At 37.5% G+C, this 17,489-nt stretch overlaps 1 protein-coding gene across 2 annotated transcripts in view; it reads left to right on the forward strand.

Moving 5' to 3' along the window:
• The window catches only part of PLCB1 (phospholipase C beta 1), a 669,180-nt gene that overhangs the window by 16,113 nt on the left and 635,578 nt on the right, over positions 1-17,489 (forward strand). For both annotated transcript variants that reach the window (XM_026012292.2, XM_026012291.2), the window contains exon 2: positions 1,852-1,929. In XM_026012292.2, the coding sequence (XP_025868077.1) occupies positions 1,852-1,929 (78 nt within the window). The remainder of the gene's footprint in view (positions 1-1,851; positions 1,930-17,489) is intronic.

Consider the following 17,489-nt stretch of genomic DNA (forward strand, 5'->3'; position numbering starts at 1 on the left):
ACAGATGGGTGGATAAACAAAATATGATATGAGCATACAATAGAATATTATTCAGCCTTACAAAGGAAGGAAATTCTGACATCTGGTACAACATGGATGACCCTTTAGCACATGATGCCAGGCACAAAATAAATCAGTCACAAAAGGATAAATATTGTACGTTTCTGTTTATATGAGGTACTAAGACAAGTTGAATTAATAGAGACAAAATAGGTGGTAATTGCCAGGGGCTAAGGAGGAGGGGATAGGGAGTTGGTGTTTAATGATTGGGGTATTTCAGGTGGGAAGATGAAAAAGTTCTGGAAATGGTTGGTGGTAACGGCTGCACAGCAATGTGAATATACTTAATGCTACTGAACTTACAGGTACATTTTATATTATAGGTATTAAGCATGATAAGAAAAGAATACTAGGGTAAACTTTCATTTGCTATTTTAATAAGTCAGTTTTTTAATTTTTTTTTATTTTTTAAAGCATTCTACCTTTATTTCTTTTTTTTTTTTAAGATTTTATTTATTTATTCATGAGAGACACAGAAAGAGAGAGAGAGAGAGGCAGAGACACTGGCAGAGGGAGAAGCAGGCTCTATGCAGGGAGCCTGATGTGAGACTTGATCCGGGAACTCCAGGATCACACCTTGGGCCGAAGGCAAGCACTAAACCGCTGAGCCACCCAGGGATCCCCAATAAGTCAGTTTTTAAGCATAATCCACTAATAGTAAATGATTTTATGAGCCAATCATTTGGTCCAAGTACTTTACCCAAATTATCCTCTTTAATTCTCACAGACACCCTCTGAGGTAGGTGTTATTATTACCTTGTTGTGGTTTTTGTTGTTTCCAGATGTAGCTGTGTAAGATGAGACACCCAGAGGGACAGACATCCCCAAAGGGATGGCCTTCAGAACCTAGCTTTACAATAAGATTTAACCACATAGACTAAAACCATTGATCTGCTCTTCCCATCAGGAATACAGTCTTCAATTCCAAAATTATTTCTGGAAGTTCTAATTTTCATTATAAGCCTTTTTGATCAGATGGAGGATATGCCATACCTTGGTTAAAAAGTGTATGAAAAAGTTGAAATAAACTGGTAATTTATGTCTCTTTTAAAAATGTGATTCCTACAAAGGCCCAAGTATTTCAGTATAAAAATCCATATCCAGTGACATGTGTTTTCTTGTGCAGATGGTATGCCTTTCTGAAAATTGCCAAAAGAAAAGAACACATATTTTAGAAATGTTTAATATTATAATTACAGTGCATGCCGTTTTTGCTTTATAAAGTGCATGCTTTAAACTCTGAAGACTATTTGTCTGTGATGTTTTATCTTATGAAATTTAAATTTGCGACAATTTTGTGTATATCTTTCTGAAATTGTAGACTGTGAACTTATTTACTGTTACCTTGGAAATAACAATGCTCAAATACTGTGTTTACTCTCTAGTACAATTAAAGATCATTTTATAGCGCAAATGTAATTTAAAATATTACCTTCAAGCATGGATTTTAATTAATTCTACTTATATAAAATATGTAATGGTGTTTAATGTTGAAATTATTTGGACAACTAGATATAGCTTTTTAATAAAAAACATGTCAATTCGTCTTAATAAATGTATTCATCACTGGGCTTTTCCTTTACAAGAATGCACAGATATTCTAATTATTAGTAAAGAAGTTTAGTTATGTAATTAATAATACTGTGAAGTTAGGATATTTTTTTGAAACTTTTACTAATAACTGATTACCTTGGAGAAACTCTTAGCAATTATTACTTGTTAAGCAACTCCTGGGTTGGACTTTCTACAGTGATATATGCTGATATTTGTGTTTTTTTCTTATACTTCTAGGACTCCACTATTGTGACTCCAATTATTTTGAGGACGGACCCTCAGGGATTTTTCTTTTACTGGACAGATCAAAATAAGGTAAAAAGTGAGATATGTCTTTCTTACATTTCCTAGTTGGTTGCTGATTTGCCAAATGTTTAAGTTACCTATGTAAGTATATCCATTTCATTGATGACTCCGTAATTTATTTAAAGATTCTACTTAGGATCTCTAAAGTGGAAATGTCTTAGGATTTTCCAAGAATTCTAGTCTGAAGTATTAGATATGCTAAATCCTAGAACAATTGGGTTTTTTTTTTTTTTTCAGGACAAGAACTTGGAAATGTGAATTACATTTGTTCTAGAAGAAAATTAGGCAGTGTTAGTGACTGAAGCCCCCCTTCAACTCTACTAATAAAGAATAAAGAAAAATGAGAAAAAAAATCACTTTTGACCCAAATGACTCTAAGTTTGACTTTCTTTTCTCTTCCTTCCCCCCTTCATTGCTTATTAAGGGTTCTCCCAGCCTCAGGGGGGATTTTGGTCATGATCGCTTGTTCACATTAGAAAAATGAAGAATAAGATCCCTTTAGCTTATATCTTCAGTTTTTCAGGAATTTTTTTTTTCATATGACCTTTCTGTCTACCATATCATGAATTTAGGATCTCATTTACTCTGAAACCAATTTAGATGATTCCATATTAAATTATTAAGATGTAGAATGTCTGCAGATCACAAGGATTATTTGGAGTTTAATGGGCAGAAAAAATATTCATAGAATGTAGTTATTATTTCAAGAGACAATGCCATGGTTCTGTATTTGAACCTGTAAGGTCACAGAACATAGAATATTTTGGCCCTGTAAGTTCTGTTAGATGAAGAGATGGGTAAGCTTTATTGAGTGTGCTAAATACATATTAAAACCAATAAAATACCTGGTACCACATAGTGAAGGGCTGTTAGTCTTTTCACATCTCTGAGCTAGGTCCCTATAGCCAAAGTTATTGGAATTTGTTGGCTTTTTCTTCTGCCCTGAGGCAACCTTCACTTCACCTGTGAGCAGTGGTCTTAGAACTGACCCTTTGCAATGGCATGTTTGAGGTCAGGGTGGAGTCTGGGGGAAACTCTCAGGGTGCTGGACAGTAATACTGGCTCCCACAGCCAGTCCTGGACGTGCCTGTTTACACTCATCCAAAAGGTGAATTTTAACTGTGTAGCCCTGGAGTTACTTTCTGAATATGGGTACGCTGGAATCATCTCTGACCGTAGATGCAAGGCTAAACCATAGACTCCAAGCTCATATAAAAAAAAAATATATTTGGGTAAGATTTCCTATTTAATGTTCATGTTTATTGCTGGGTGTGTTAATCACTTTGGCTTTGACATTCTGTTTGGTTTCCTGCTGTTATGTATAAAACAATGGCTTGAAAGAGGTTTTTTTTTTTTTCTCCTCCTAAAGACTATTTTTAGAACTGTTGAAGCTATATTCATGAAAGATATATTTATAATGCCTACGGCATTTTTAAAGGTTGAGTATTTGTACAAGGGACTAAACTGTCAGTTTGATTTTTCAGCTTGTAAATCAAGCTTTTATAAAAGCAACAGAAGGTATTTTGGGGTTTTTAAATAATTCATGGCAACTCTGTTAAGCTCCCTTCTAAGACCAATCATAAATATTTCTTTGCTTGAGAAAGAGAAAGGGTTTATGACCGAAGGTTTTTTGATGCATCTCCATTGTTATGCGAACCCAGGATTTTGACAGATGCCTATTTTCAGATGTAGGACAATTTCTTTCAATTTTTTTTTTTACAACAACCATTTTCTCTTGGTTGTAATGCTGTTTATGACCAATTGAAACAAATAAGGTGGTAGCAATTCCTTTTATCTCTATTATTTTTCCTCTCATGGATATTAATATTATGATTCTGCTAAGAGATAGTAAAATTCATTTCTGACTTTTTAAATACCAAAGTCATCCCTCAGTCATATATCAGGGTTTGGAGGTTTATTCTCTAGTTAATGATCATATATCAGTAAACAAAAGATTGGAGGATTTAAGGGAAAAAAATTAAACTTTCCGTGCTTCCAAGTTTGTCATTTTCTTCTGGCTTTAAGCCCGGTGTCAGAGCCAGAAGGAGTGATACATCCACTTCTAGGAGATGGACGGGTGTAAGTGATATATTAGAGGAAATGTATGCTAGAAGATGATGCTCTCAAATGAGGGATGGCAAGCCAAGCTTTTAGTCCATGTTTTTGCATAAGATCATTTGATGGTACCTGGCCGAGTGGTGCAATCATGATGTTACTTAGAGGCCCACTTTCTTTAAAATCTTTTTCTAACAACGACTTTTAGTGATGTGAATCTAGCACATGTATTATAGAGATTGTGTCTCAGAAAAAAAAAATTACTTCTAAGTTTATTCATTGATTTTACATACTGTGTTTTCCATTGGTTTGGATGCTTGCATTGGGTATTTATGGTAATGTGCTTCTCGTCTACCTTTGGGCTTCTTCCCACCTTGCTTGTCCTTTGTCCATGAGGCCTATGCCAGAGCGACGCCTAGTCTGCTCAGAGGCGAGATGAGTGCCTTTAAGAAGCTCTTCGTAAAGAAGCTCTTGTAACAAGATCTTTCTTTTTATAGTACTGGAGGAAAATTCTCACATTTTATACAATGCCTTACCCACGTCCTCTCTCCTGTAGCGGCTACGTGATACTATATTACATGATACATTATACCATGCTGTACATTATACTATAGACTAGAGCCATTGATTTTGAGCCTTTCATTGATTTCACCCTTTATAGACAATGACATGCTCCCTTCCTCTAACTCCCCCTTTGATTTTTCATCACAGAAATGATAGGTGGCAAAGAAGACAGGCAGCATAGGAGACAGATTTAGGAATTAAAAACTGGAGCTAGTAGCAAGTAATTTTTAGATAGGAAACATGTGCCTTGGTGAAACACTGAAAGAATATTTGGGGCTGGTGGAAGCAGGTAAATATGAACATGATCTTAAGGGAGAAATGTTCATACTTTGTATCAGCTTTGTTCTTATTTTAATCATTTTCTTCTTTACCATTGGCTCTGTACATCTTAGTGACTGTAAGTAGCAACAAGAAGTTTCTGAATAGGACTGTTTTAAGCACAGTGGTTTTTCTTATGTTGGTGTATATTATGTGAAGAGGATGAACATATTTGTAATCATGGATGAGAAGGGGCTCCTGCACCTCCTGAGTCGTTAAGAGGTTGCCAGCATTAGTCTCTGACTTTTCTTTGGTCCCTTCTTGGGACCAGGAGCAACACAGGAAGTGTCAGCCATGAAAACCAGTAGCTACAAGAAGAATCTGTATCACCATTTTGGAGGAGAAGCCAAAAAGAAAAAAAAAAAGATGTCCATGTTAAAGAGCTAATACAAACCTATCCTGCTAGAAGATGAAACAAAGTAGACCTTTGCCTTGCAACTTGATGCTCTGCTTCTGTGCCAAGGTTGGTGTAAAAATAAAACTAGTTACTACTAGTTCAGATCCAAGAAGTTCAGTGTAGCTCAGCAGACTCTTCCTTGTATCCTTAAAGGAGGAGCTTGGAGGGAGATGGGAGGGAAGCACATAATTACATTAAATTGAAAAGGAATAGCAGGGAGAATATACATTTTAAATGAAGGACTCCTACTACTTTTTGTTTTGTTACAGATTTTATTTTTTTAAAAATATTTTACTTATTTATTTGAGAGAGAGAGAGAGACAAGAGATAGCAACAGAGATAGCGAGAGAACCTGAACAGGGAGGAGAGGGAGAAGCCCGCTCCCTACTCAGCATGGGGCTCTATCCCAGAGCCCTGGAATCACGACCTGAGCCAAAGGCAGACACTTAACTGACTGAGCTCCTCAGCTGCCCCAGATTTTATTTATTTTTAATTTTGTGACTAATATACAAATATGTTCTTCACATAAGATAGTAAAACTCCATAAATATCCTTAACCCCTCTCCATTTCTGACCCTGGTCTTAGTCTTCCCCCCAGAGTCAACCACTGGTGACAGCTTCATGGTATCTTTCCAGGTCTCCTTTGAAGGAATCTTACATGCATAAGTGTGGAAATATTTCATTTTGTTTTGCTTATGTCTGTTAGTATCCTAAATGCCATCATATTATCTTTATTGTCCTGTGAACTTGTGTTTTACTTTATAACTTGTCTTAGAGAATTTTTCATGTAAGTACATGTATATCTACCTAATACCTTTAAATTGCTGTGTCATATCCCGTTGAATGGATGGCTAAGTTTTATTTAATGTAATTTCTCATTGATGGACTGTTTGATGTTTGTTTCTAATTTGGAGCCACAGGAAACAATCCTGTAATATAGAGTAATGCTCAGGCTGTGTATCTTGCTCTGAGTATATGGGTCAGGGGTTCCCTGAGGTAAATTCTCAGAACTACAATTGCTGCTTGAAGGCTATACATATCCTAAATTTTAGTTAATAGTTGCATCATTTTATAACCCTGCCAGTCCTGTGTGAGAGGAACTGTTTCCTCAAGCCTCACGAACACTATTAAGAAACATTTTATTTTTGCCAATCTGATGCAACTGCTGTATTTCTGTTTTAAGTTGCCAATGTCTGATTTGCTGGTGAGCTGTGCATAGTTTTATACATTTATGCACTGTTCCTGTTTTCTCTTACATGAATCTTCTATCCCTTGTCTTGTGTTGAGAGTTTTCTATGTATTCTAAATGTTAATCCTTTAGCTGTTATAGATGTTGCAAATACTTTCTTCCTGTTTGTGGTTTGTCTTTGGATTTCTTAACTTTTAACTTATGCATGGCAAAAGATGACTTGCCATTTTCAATTTTAATGTATTCACATTTCATTCTTTTTTTAAATTTTTTTTTGGCTTTTTGCTTTACTGATGGACTTTCTTCTTCCTCATCCTTACAGCCATCACTATTGTTAATTTAATTTCTGATCTTAGTTCCAGCTGCTCTAATAAAATGCTACAGATTGAGTAGCTTATGAACAATGAAAATTTATTTCTCACAGTTCTGGAGGCTGGAGACCAAGGTCAGGGCCTTCTTCCAGGCTGCATACTTCTCTTTGTATCCTCACATAGTGGAAGGGGCTAGGGAAATCTTTGGAGCTTCTTATAAAGGCACTAAGCATATCCTTGAGGACTCTGCTCTCAAAACCTAAGTACCTCCTAAAAGACCCCGCCTCCTAATCCCATCTTTGGGCATTAGGTTCTCAACATATGAATTTGGGACAGGGGGTGGGGACAACACAAATATTCAGACCATAGCAATCATGTAATACATTTTGAGGACAGTGTGAGGTGGAGCTCTTAATTTAATTTCCTTTAGTGGGTAGCCCCATGTGTTGGTGGTTTCCTGTTCCTTCTGGTTGGAGCCAGCTATGATGGTGCCCTTTCTGCTGTAGCTTTCTTGTAGCTCAGGGTGTGGAGGGTTTGGGAGGTGGGAGTTGAGGAGTCAGGTTGACCCGAGTTGATGGTTCTGTTGTACAGTGAGTACGGACACCTCCACCACCACTGTGGCCTGTAGACCTGCTCCTATGGTTTAATGCCTGTCGGCTTCTGGGATACCATTTCTCACTTCATTTTTTCCCCATTTATCTTCTTTTATACTTTCTGAGTTAATAAGTACAACCTGCATTCTGTTTACCCATGACCCTAGTTCATAGACATAAATTTACACCTGCATATTGAGTCATTTTGAGGGACTTAGGATAGGAGTGATTGGCTTTACCATCTGCTCCATCTGCCAATTTCTTCTGGTATGTGATTTGCATGAGATGCCATTTGGGATTCTTGTATGGAGCGATGATTAAGTTTCTATTAAAGGCAAATATAGACTGTCTTCTCTTATGGTAATCTTAAATTTCTATACAGAGTTCAAAAGCAAAGTTAAAAATTAAATGTTTACATGAGTTCTGATGACATTTTTTCAGCATGGGAGTCCAGAGTTCACAAATACTATAAATGATGAATCATAGATCTCCACATGAAACTCTAGGAATATCCTGTTAAAAACTTAGTTTGGCCTCCATAAAGAACCACCAGGCACTGCACATTTCATTAATCATCATCTCGCAATGGTGTTTCTTCTTTGGGGCACACTTTTCTAGAATATTTTGGAGACATCAATTTTGACCTTTCTTGTATATGGTAAATGAGGTAGGATACTCAATAGTCTAGTGAGTGCAATGATGTGGTTATGAATTTAAAAAGATGAACTCTATTCATTTTTATTTGGTAACTTTTCCCTAAGCCTGAAACAATAACTGAAATTACCTTAGGTAGAAAACAACAAAATGAATGTGAGGATTGCTTCCTGAGGGCTGGGATCATTCTTTGGCCTGGAGTGGTACACTAATCATTGCTAACAAACCAGCAGCATCTAAGGACTGAATCTTTCCCTTCACTTTCTCTGAATTCTTTCACCATTATTGAAGGAATTGATAGAGTAGGTAGGTGTAAGCGTGAAGTCTATATCCAAGTCCTTACTACTCTAGAAGCCACAAGTTGGCCCCTAGTGGACAGCATTTGTATTCTTTTGCTTTTTCTGGTCACAAGTGCTCACTTTGCCACCCAGATGCTGCCTGAAGACTCTGGGAATTAACAACCACTCCAATCCAAGGAGTTTGATAGGTAAATACCACGATTCCCTCACCTCTTGGGTGGGATAACTCAAAGATGCAAACTTTATGTTTTTTTCCCAGCATTTCTTGGTGGGAGTAAAGCCCATTTATCCACAGTGGTAAATGGCATGCAATCACACCCCTTATGTCCTTCCTTTTCTTCCTGTCTCAATTCCTCACTCCTGATGTGTCCTGGAACCACCTCTAAAATAAGCCAATTTTACTAGAATCCGTCTCTAGGAACTGCTTAATATAGATGCTTAATACTTGACGTCTTAATATAGATGCCCCCTAATTAAGGGCATTAAAAGGATTTCTTAGTAAGAGGCACTGGAAACTATTAGATGAATACTTGTGTTTGAAGCCAAGCAGTTTTCTTAAAACAGCCATAATTTGGGAGGCTGGAAGCCAGTTAAGAAAACCAGCTCTGAAGTCGGACAGATGTGGGTCTGAGCTCTTGCTCTACCTTGTATTTAATGAATGACCTTGGTGCATCTCTTCACAGTCTAAGCCTGGGATTTCTTCGTCTGCAAGATGAGGTATTACTTTCTTAGTATTGTTGTTAAATACATTATGTGTGTGCTTAACACAATGCCTGGCCCTTTATGAACTTTTGATTCTTTGAGGGGACTTTTCTTTTTTTTAATTATTTTTTAAAATAATTATTTTAGCTTTAAAATGCTCAGTTTTATTGAGGTATAATTATTACTTAATAATTTATTGGCAAAATTGTAGGGTACATAAATTGTGAAAGGATACCCCATGGAATTAATGCATCCATCACTCAAGATTTATTTATTTTTCTTAGTTTGTGTGAAAACATTTAAGTCCTATTCTCTTAGCACATTTCAGTGACTTACTACAGCGTTTTCAACTATAGTCACCATATTTTACATTAAATCCTCAGATCTTATGAATCTTTGAGCTGAAAGTTTATATACCCTTTAACCTCCACCCCTCTTACCTCCACTCCACTCAGGCCCTAGTATCCACTTTTGTAGTGTTTCTATGAGTTCCGAGTTTGATTTGTTTTTTTTTAAACGATACTACGTATGAGTGATACCATGCAGCATTTGTCTTTCCTTGGCTTAATTTCACTTAGTGTAGCACCCTCAAGGTCATTTGTGGTGGCTTTTTTTTTTTATTGGGATATAATAAACAATTAGTCTCTGATTAAGCAATTAGTCTCTCTAACTAATTATTTAGGGCCGCAAATGTGCTGTTTTGAAAGCCAAGTGACCATCTATTTATGTACATTTTTTAAATATATAAATTTTTCTCCTTCAAGGAAATAGTAACTTTTCTGTTTATTTTATTTTTTTTAAAGATTTGTTTATTTTTTCATGAAAGACAGAGAGAGACAGGCAGAGACACAGGCAGAGTGAGAAGCAGGCTCCATGCAGGGAGCCCGACATGGGACTCGATCCCAGATCCTGGGATCACACCCTGAGCTGAAGGCAGACGCTCAACCACTGAGCCACCCAGGCATCCCTTGTTTTCTGTTTAGACTCAGCTGTGGATTTTTGAACTAAAGCATTGAAGCATAGGTCTGTTTGGGCACACAATATATTTATTTACGCATTTCATAATGTTTTGGGAACATAGCCATAGAAGGCAAAAGAAGGGATTTATTGTTTAAAAGAATTTTCCTTTGAGGATAATTCCCTAATAAATACTCCATCATAGGTGAAAGTTTGTTGGGCTTTTGGGATTCTGAAGCATCCTATGGAATAAGCTTTAAGATGATTTAAAAGTCGTGGGTAAGAGAATAAGGAATTATACACAAGGAGAATTGGACTCCACCATGATTGTGTCTTTTTTCCTAAGATAAATAATTTTAGGATTTTCACAGCTATATCAGCATCAGGTAGCTCCTCCTCCTCCCTACTGATCAGATCCTTAGAGATTAAACTTGTAAAAAAAAATAAATAAATAAAAAAAAAAGAGATTAAACTTGTAGTGTTTTCAAGTATAATTTAGGTAGTCATTGGTCTGTTCGATTGCTGAGGAATGAATCTCCTCATCAAACCCACTTCTAGATTCAGCTCCACTGATTTTTTTTTTTAAATATCACATGAACACATGAACATTTAAATATCACATGAACATATTTTTTTTAAGATTTTTTACTTATTTATTCATAGAGATGCAGAGAGAGAGAGGCAGAGACACAGGCAGAGGGAGAAGCAGGCTCCATGCAGAGAGCCTGACATGGGACTTAATCCAGGGTCTCCAGGATGATGCCCTGGGCTGCAGACGGCGCTAAACCTCTGTGCCACCGGGGCTGCCCAGCTCCACTGATTTTCAACACTACCTTCTTTTTGTTGCTTTGAGCCCCAAAACTTTTTTCCTCAATGAGCTGTATGTAACTAGTGCATGATAACCAAATGCTATGATTGCTTAGGTTATGTCAACACAACATAAGAAGAAATGTTATTATGATTAATTCTTCTTGGAGTTTGTGTTTCATGGATTTTTAGTAGAATTTCTAACTGAAATGTAACCTCTTCAAATGTTTTCTAAAATCAGGCTGATTACTATGAAATAGTATCACTCCAGTTTCTTTGGGATTGTTTGCAGGTTGTAAGTGCGTTGATATGACTTTCATGTCACCTTCACCACACTGCATCATACCAGTAACAGCAGCAATGCTCATTTGAATACATTGTGATCAGAGTTGAGAAATCTAAAACACCCTGGCTTTAATTCAAAACATTTTACTTTTAATATAATTTAAACATTGTGCCTCAGTTTTACGAGTTGCTTATATTTAGTTCTCCCCAGTCTTGTAAGGAAAAATTAAATTAGGTGCTTTCCATGCTCTGAAGCTATTATGATGAGATATTTGCACCATTTGATACCAAAATTAGTTTGGGACACTGGATTGGAAGAATGTGTGGAAGAAATACATTTGGTACATTGTTCATAATTTTATTTCCTGTTATGTTGAAAACGTGTTTGCGTTTGATATGAATAGAGTTTCTAGATACTGGTTTTGCTCCTTTGTTTGAATTACAGATGTTGTAGAGACAGTGAGTATTTTTTATTGCTCTCTGGTTCCTCTTCTTGCCAATCGAAGATGGTTTGATCCTGTGGGATGGGGTCCTTGTCAAGGTTTTTCTGTATTTAATCAGCAACACAAGTCTTTTTTTCTCCCCCTTCTGGTAAAATAAATTTAGAGGGGCAGTTGAGTCATTTAAGCACTTACTACAATAAAAATAGACTAAAATAAAGAACATAGTTAGTTATTCCCCCTCCCATTTTTCCCTATTTTATCATCATGTTTTTTTGTTTAATTTAAAAAGGGAAAAACACTAACATTGAACAATCATTTTATTAGGAAGTTGGTGTTCAAATATTATGAATGAGTTTTTTTTTAATATCCACTAATCCAGTTTGCACATACCTTTTAATTATTGTTGTTATTATTATGACTACCATTGTCACCAATAATAGCAAACGTGTATGTGATGTTCTCCACAAGCCACTGTTCTAATACACAAATATGTACACAAATACACTAAATCTTTTCCCAAGGCTTGTGGGATAGTGCTATTAATTATCTCCATTTATAGGTGCGGACATTGGCATGCACTTAACAGAGGTTAAGTAATGACCTCTGGTCACAGGATTGGTTAGTAGTAGAGGCAGGATTAGAACCTATGTATAGTCTGGTTGTATGCCCTGGCTCTTAATCATTGACTTTTAAAGAACCTATTTAATGTGTAAAGTTAATTTTTTCAATGTGTAAAGTTAGTTTTTCCTATGAGATTTTTTTAAAAAGATTTTATTCATCCATCCATGAGAGACACACACAGAGAGAAGGCGGTTCCTGCAGGAAGCCTAATGCAGGACTTGATCTCAGGACCCAGAGATCACAATTTGAGCCAAAGGCAGACGTTCAACCACTGAGCCACCCAGGTGCCCCTAGTTTTTAGTATGAGATTTGTTGCAAGAAGAGGCAAACAGTATGTAATGATTTTCAGCTTGGGCTGCACATTGAAATCACGTGGGCAGCTTCAATAATGCCAATTCCTGGGCCCTAGTCCCAGAGAATCTGACTTAATTGCTCTGGGGGTGTGGTCAGGACCTTGGATTTTTTTTTTTTTTTTTTTTGGAAAGCTCTTCATTTGATTCTAATGTGCAGCCAAGGTGAACACTGATAGAAAGCAAGCTGACATCACAAATTAAGTCAGTAAACTTCCTGAGAGGATGTGTTCACTCTACCTTTCCTGTCCGTGGCCTAATTTTCAGTCAGAAGTAATACTCAGCTTGAGAACCCAGAGGCCCTACAAGATTTTGAATTATTTGTCCACAATTGAATACTATTCCCTATACTGCACTTAGGAAGGCAGGAAATTACTAGCATTTTTTAGAAAGATTCTTAGTACCCAAGATTGAATCAAAATAGATTTTTTAAATATTCAGTTGATTAAAATTCATTCTATTTTACATTCTCTGAATGTTCCAGGTATGAGCCATTGTTTTACCTTTACCAAACATGTCCTCAGCATTGAAGCCCTGCTGATGAATCTTTATGTTTATGTTTTTCTAGACTCTCTATTAGACTGAGTTGCTGTTTGAATTCTCTATTTAATTAAATTCTCTACACTCTGAATAGGCAAATGTGGTTATAAAAATAATTTTATGTAATTATGTCATTTTGTAACTTAAATTTGTATTATGGATACAAAAACAGATATCATTTCGTTAAATTATAACATCAGGTCATTTCTTATTAATTTGTAGGAATCTTCTTTTATTGACACATAAACCCACCAGGGAAACCAGAGAGAACCAGATCATATGCAGGTGTTACAGGAAGTGTGTGATTTAATCACCTCTACATAATACGTTTGAAAGTGGTAAAATTCATGTGTCTCCCAATAGAATTTTTGGTTTTCAATTCTGTCTTTTATAGGGAACATGGATTGTGATGAGAATGATTTTGCATGAGATTTCTCTTTGGCATGTGCAAAACTCCCCACTTACTTAGGCACCGCGGTCTGGAAATTGTATTGTGGCATGGCAGACTGCACCTGTTTGAAGTGAATGCCTCCATAAAAAGTTTTATGGGGCAGAACTAGTTGCTATGCTAAGAAACTAACAACTGTGCTGGTATACATAATGGATTCTATTTTTAGGTGAACATTTGTTCCTATAGCATGGCATCATTATGCAAGAGGGCAGCAGTTTCAGCACCGTATTGTGAATATTGAATTATCCAAATACCAGAAAGGATGCCACTTTAGACTATGTTGGGAAGTTTTCATATATTTTGGTCCTGTGACATATTTCATTACTAGAGGGGAAAAAATGAAAAACAAAACCCACCAAACAAAGTAAAAGTAAATGAAATACTAGAGCAAGTTCAGGTTTTCTGGTGTTTGTAGATTGAGTTCTTCTAGCAGTTGACCCTAAGACAAGGATTCAAGTTCAAGTAGTTTATCTGGAAGGTGACCCCCCCACCCCGAAAGAGGCAGGGCAGTAGGGGAGTGAGACAGGCAAAGGAAGGCTGCCAATAAAGGGTGAATTATCAGATAGTTTATACTCTGGGGGTCTGAAGGTCCATACCACTGAGGAACTCTGGGAGACAGTGCAGAACGTACCTTAGAATTGTCCCAGTTGAGGAGCTGTGGGATTTATTCACCAATTTCCACCTTTTAGTGACTGAAGGCATCTCTCCTCTGGGCTCTTAGGGCCTTAACATTTCTGCCACCCCCTTTTGATCGACAAGGGGCTTCAGACCAGTGGACCCTAGGCTTCAAGAAAGCCCTTAGACATAGTTATAGTTGGAAGTTGTCACTTGACATGCATGGGAACACATGGGCATTTCCAGCAGCAGCTCCTCTGAAGGCTTTAATTTTCAGCAGGTCAGACTTTACAAATCTCTATCACAGGATGCAAACTGGAGGTTAAACCCATTCACAGATCTGGTTTAGCTTGCATAAGTTATTAAAAATGTAAACATAAAAGGCCAGCATTTAAAAATCTGGGGAGTTCATAAACAGACCTGGATTTCTCATCTGAAGGCATGGCAGCAATGGCTGACACACTCCCCATGGCCACACTTGGGTGGAGCAGAGAGGGGGCTGCCTGCTTTAAGTAGCCTGTGGTGGTATCCACTCAGCCACAGTCCCCACCAGGCCAGCCTACTTTGTTTATATTACCCCTTAGGCTCGTTTAGACTTTTGAGTGTAAATATAAGACTTCTACGGTAACATTCTTTCCTGGAAACTTCAATAAGCCAACGATTACAAAGGTTCATGTAGAGTGAAGTTAATTCCGTCGCAGTGGGCCTATTGGAGTGCTGTAGCATGAAGACTGAATTGTACAGTGGAAAAATGGCTGAAGGTCAGCATACCCAGGCTCTGCTCATAACTGCCATAATCAAAGCAATTGATGCTTCAAGTCCATTTCTTCTCTGTGAAATATGGATCTAAAGTGTGCAAGCCCTGAGGTTGCTCTCAGCTTTAAAAGGCTATTATTCCAAAGTGACTTTCACGTGGCATTGTCCTAGGTAAGATTTATAAATATGACTCCTCAGCAAAGGTTTTCACATTGATTTGGGCCATTAATCTCTTGGAAATAAAAATGGTGGGCTCCGGGACACCAGGCAGAAAGTCTTGCCTTTGTGGAATGGACGGGATTAACTTCATCCCCAGCTCAAGGCAGTGTGGGCTCGGACTGGTTTAGCCAGTCAGCGTAACCCACTATTCCCTCACTGTAGAACTGTATTGTCCAATACAGGAGCCTCTAGACACATATTGCTGTTTACATTTAAATTTTAATTCATTAAAATAAAATAAGCAGTTTCTCAGTGGACACTAGCCATATTTTGAGAGCTCAATGGCTACCTATAAACAGGTACAGTTAGGGGTTTCCATCATTGTAGAAAGTTATGTCTTTTTAAAAATTTATTTATTTATTTAACATTTTTTAAAATTTAAATTCAATTTGCCAACATTTAGTATAACACCCAGTGCTCATCCCATCAAGTGCCCTCCTCATTGCCCATCACTCAGTTACCCCAATCCCCGCCCACCTCCCCTTCCACAGTCCTTTGTTTCCCAGAGTTAGGAGTCTTTCATGGTTTGTCTCTCTCTCTAATTTTTTCCCACTCAGTTCCCCTCCTTTTCCTTATAACCCCTTTCACTATTTCTTATATTCCACATATGAGTGAAACCGTTTGATGATTGTGTTTCTCTGATTGACTTATTTCACTCTATAGAGTTCTGGTAGAGGTCAGACTGCACAGAGATTGCCTCCAGAATGGTCTATTCAGAACCAGTCCAAAGTAAGAGAATGTTTCCTTGAACTTGTGGGGAAAGAACTTTTCTCTTTTTTGCTGGATCGTGCGATGCATGTAGGTAGACCTGAATTTGTTATTTATATAGTTTGGTTATCACCTTGGGAGCCTAAAGGGTAAGCTGACCCTGCAGGGGACAAGTCAGTGAAGAACCAAATCCTTCCGATGTCATCTGAGATGCAAGTTCAGGCCATTTCTATTTCATGAACTGATCAATACCTTCATTGTCTAAGCCAGTTTAAGATGGCCCATTGTCTTTTTGCAGTCAAGATTGCTAACTGATACATTGATTATTCATTCTTTTAAAGGAAAGCAGGGACTCAGGTATCTAGGATCCAGCTGCATCTGCTCATAAACATGAAAGAGAAATAAGAGAAGAGACAGAACTTGTGAAATTTTTATATGCCCAGTGTCTACAATCCCCTATGTAAGACAATATTGTTAGTTGTTTCTTATATTTTTCTAAGTTGGGCTTTTGCTATCAGGGATAGTTTTAATGGATTCTAGCTATCATTAGGGAATTGTATGTTTGAGAAACATGGGGAAATGGAAAATTAGTGCAGAAAATGGAAGTTTGTGACAACTAATAGTCTCAATTGTACGAGGAGGATTTCTAGGGAAGGAAAGTAGAACTTATTGATAATTGCTGTGTTGTAGACATCAGGCCAACATGCCTTGTGTCGACAGTCTTATTAATTAATCACCTGGTTTATTTTCCTTCTTTTGCATTTGGGAAACCAAGACTATAGCTAGAGTCGTTCTTTCTTGGAAAGCTGTCTCTAACCCTCCCAGTCTAAAATGGACTCTCTTCTTCTGTGCTCCTAGACTACCTTATGCTTTCCTTCACATTAGCCCTTTTAATGCTGTGTTATTTTTGTCTGACTGATTTTACTTATGCGATAGAAGATGGAGTCTTTGAATTCAAGAACTTTAATCTGATTTTTTTTTTTTTTTTTGCATTTCTAGTATCCTGCTACTATACAGTACTCGCTTCATCATTGTTGGTCAAATTAAAGATTTATAAAGGTGGTGTGACATGCCTAAGGTTATAGGCCACTAAATGGTGGATCCCAGGTCTATCAGGTTCCAAAGCTAATGACTTGTCCTACTGTTAATCATTCACTAAAACCTTCTCCTCGTTTAGGTCTCCAGCTGCCTCCCTTCTAATAGTTTATGTGACCTCCTACCTCCTGGAGGAAAGAGAAAACCCTGGAGGACATCTCTACCTCCTTCCTGCCATCAACCCCCAAGGACTGCTTTGGTTTTCATCTACATCTCTCCTCCTGTTTCCCTCCTCCCTTCCTAGGCCATCCCTCCCTCTCTGGACCCTGACTTCTCAGTGATTCAACACTAACATTAATCCCTTCTTTTTTGGGACACCTGGGTGGCTCAGTGGTTGAACTAATGCCTTTGGCTAAGGGTGTGATCCCAGAGTCCTGCGATCAAGTCCCATGTTGGGCTCCCTGCATGGAGCCTGCTTCTCCCTTTGCCTGTGTCTCTACTTCTCTCTCTCTCTCTCCCCCCCGCCCCCACTTTCTCTGTCTCTCATGAATAAATAAATAAATCTTAAAAAAAAAGTCCCTCTGTTTCTTGTGTTGTCAAGATTTCCCTTTACGATCAATATTAAACATGACAGGTCTCTCCCCTCTTCAAAGAAAACCGTATACCCTCTCTTGACCCTAACTGGCTGCTTTCCTTTCTT

Source organism: Vulpes vulpes, chromosome 14 (genome assembly GCF_048418805.1).
Source record: "Vulpes vulpes isolate BD-2025 chromosome 14, VulVul3, whole genome shotgun sequence".
Lineage (NCBI taxonomy): Eukaryota > Metazoa > Chordata > Mammalia > Carnivora > Canidae > Vulpes > Vulpes vulpes.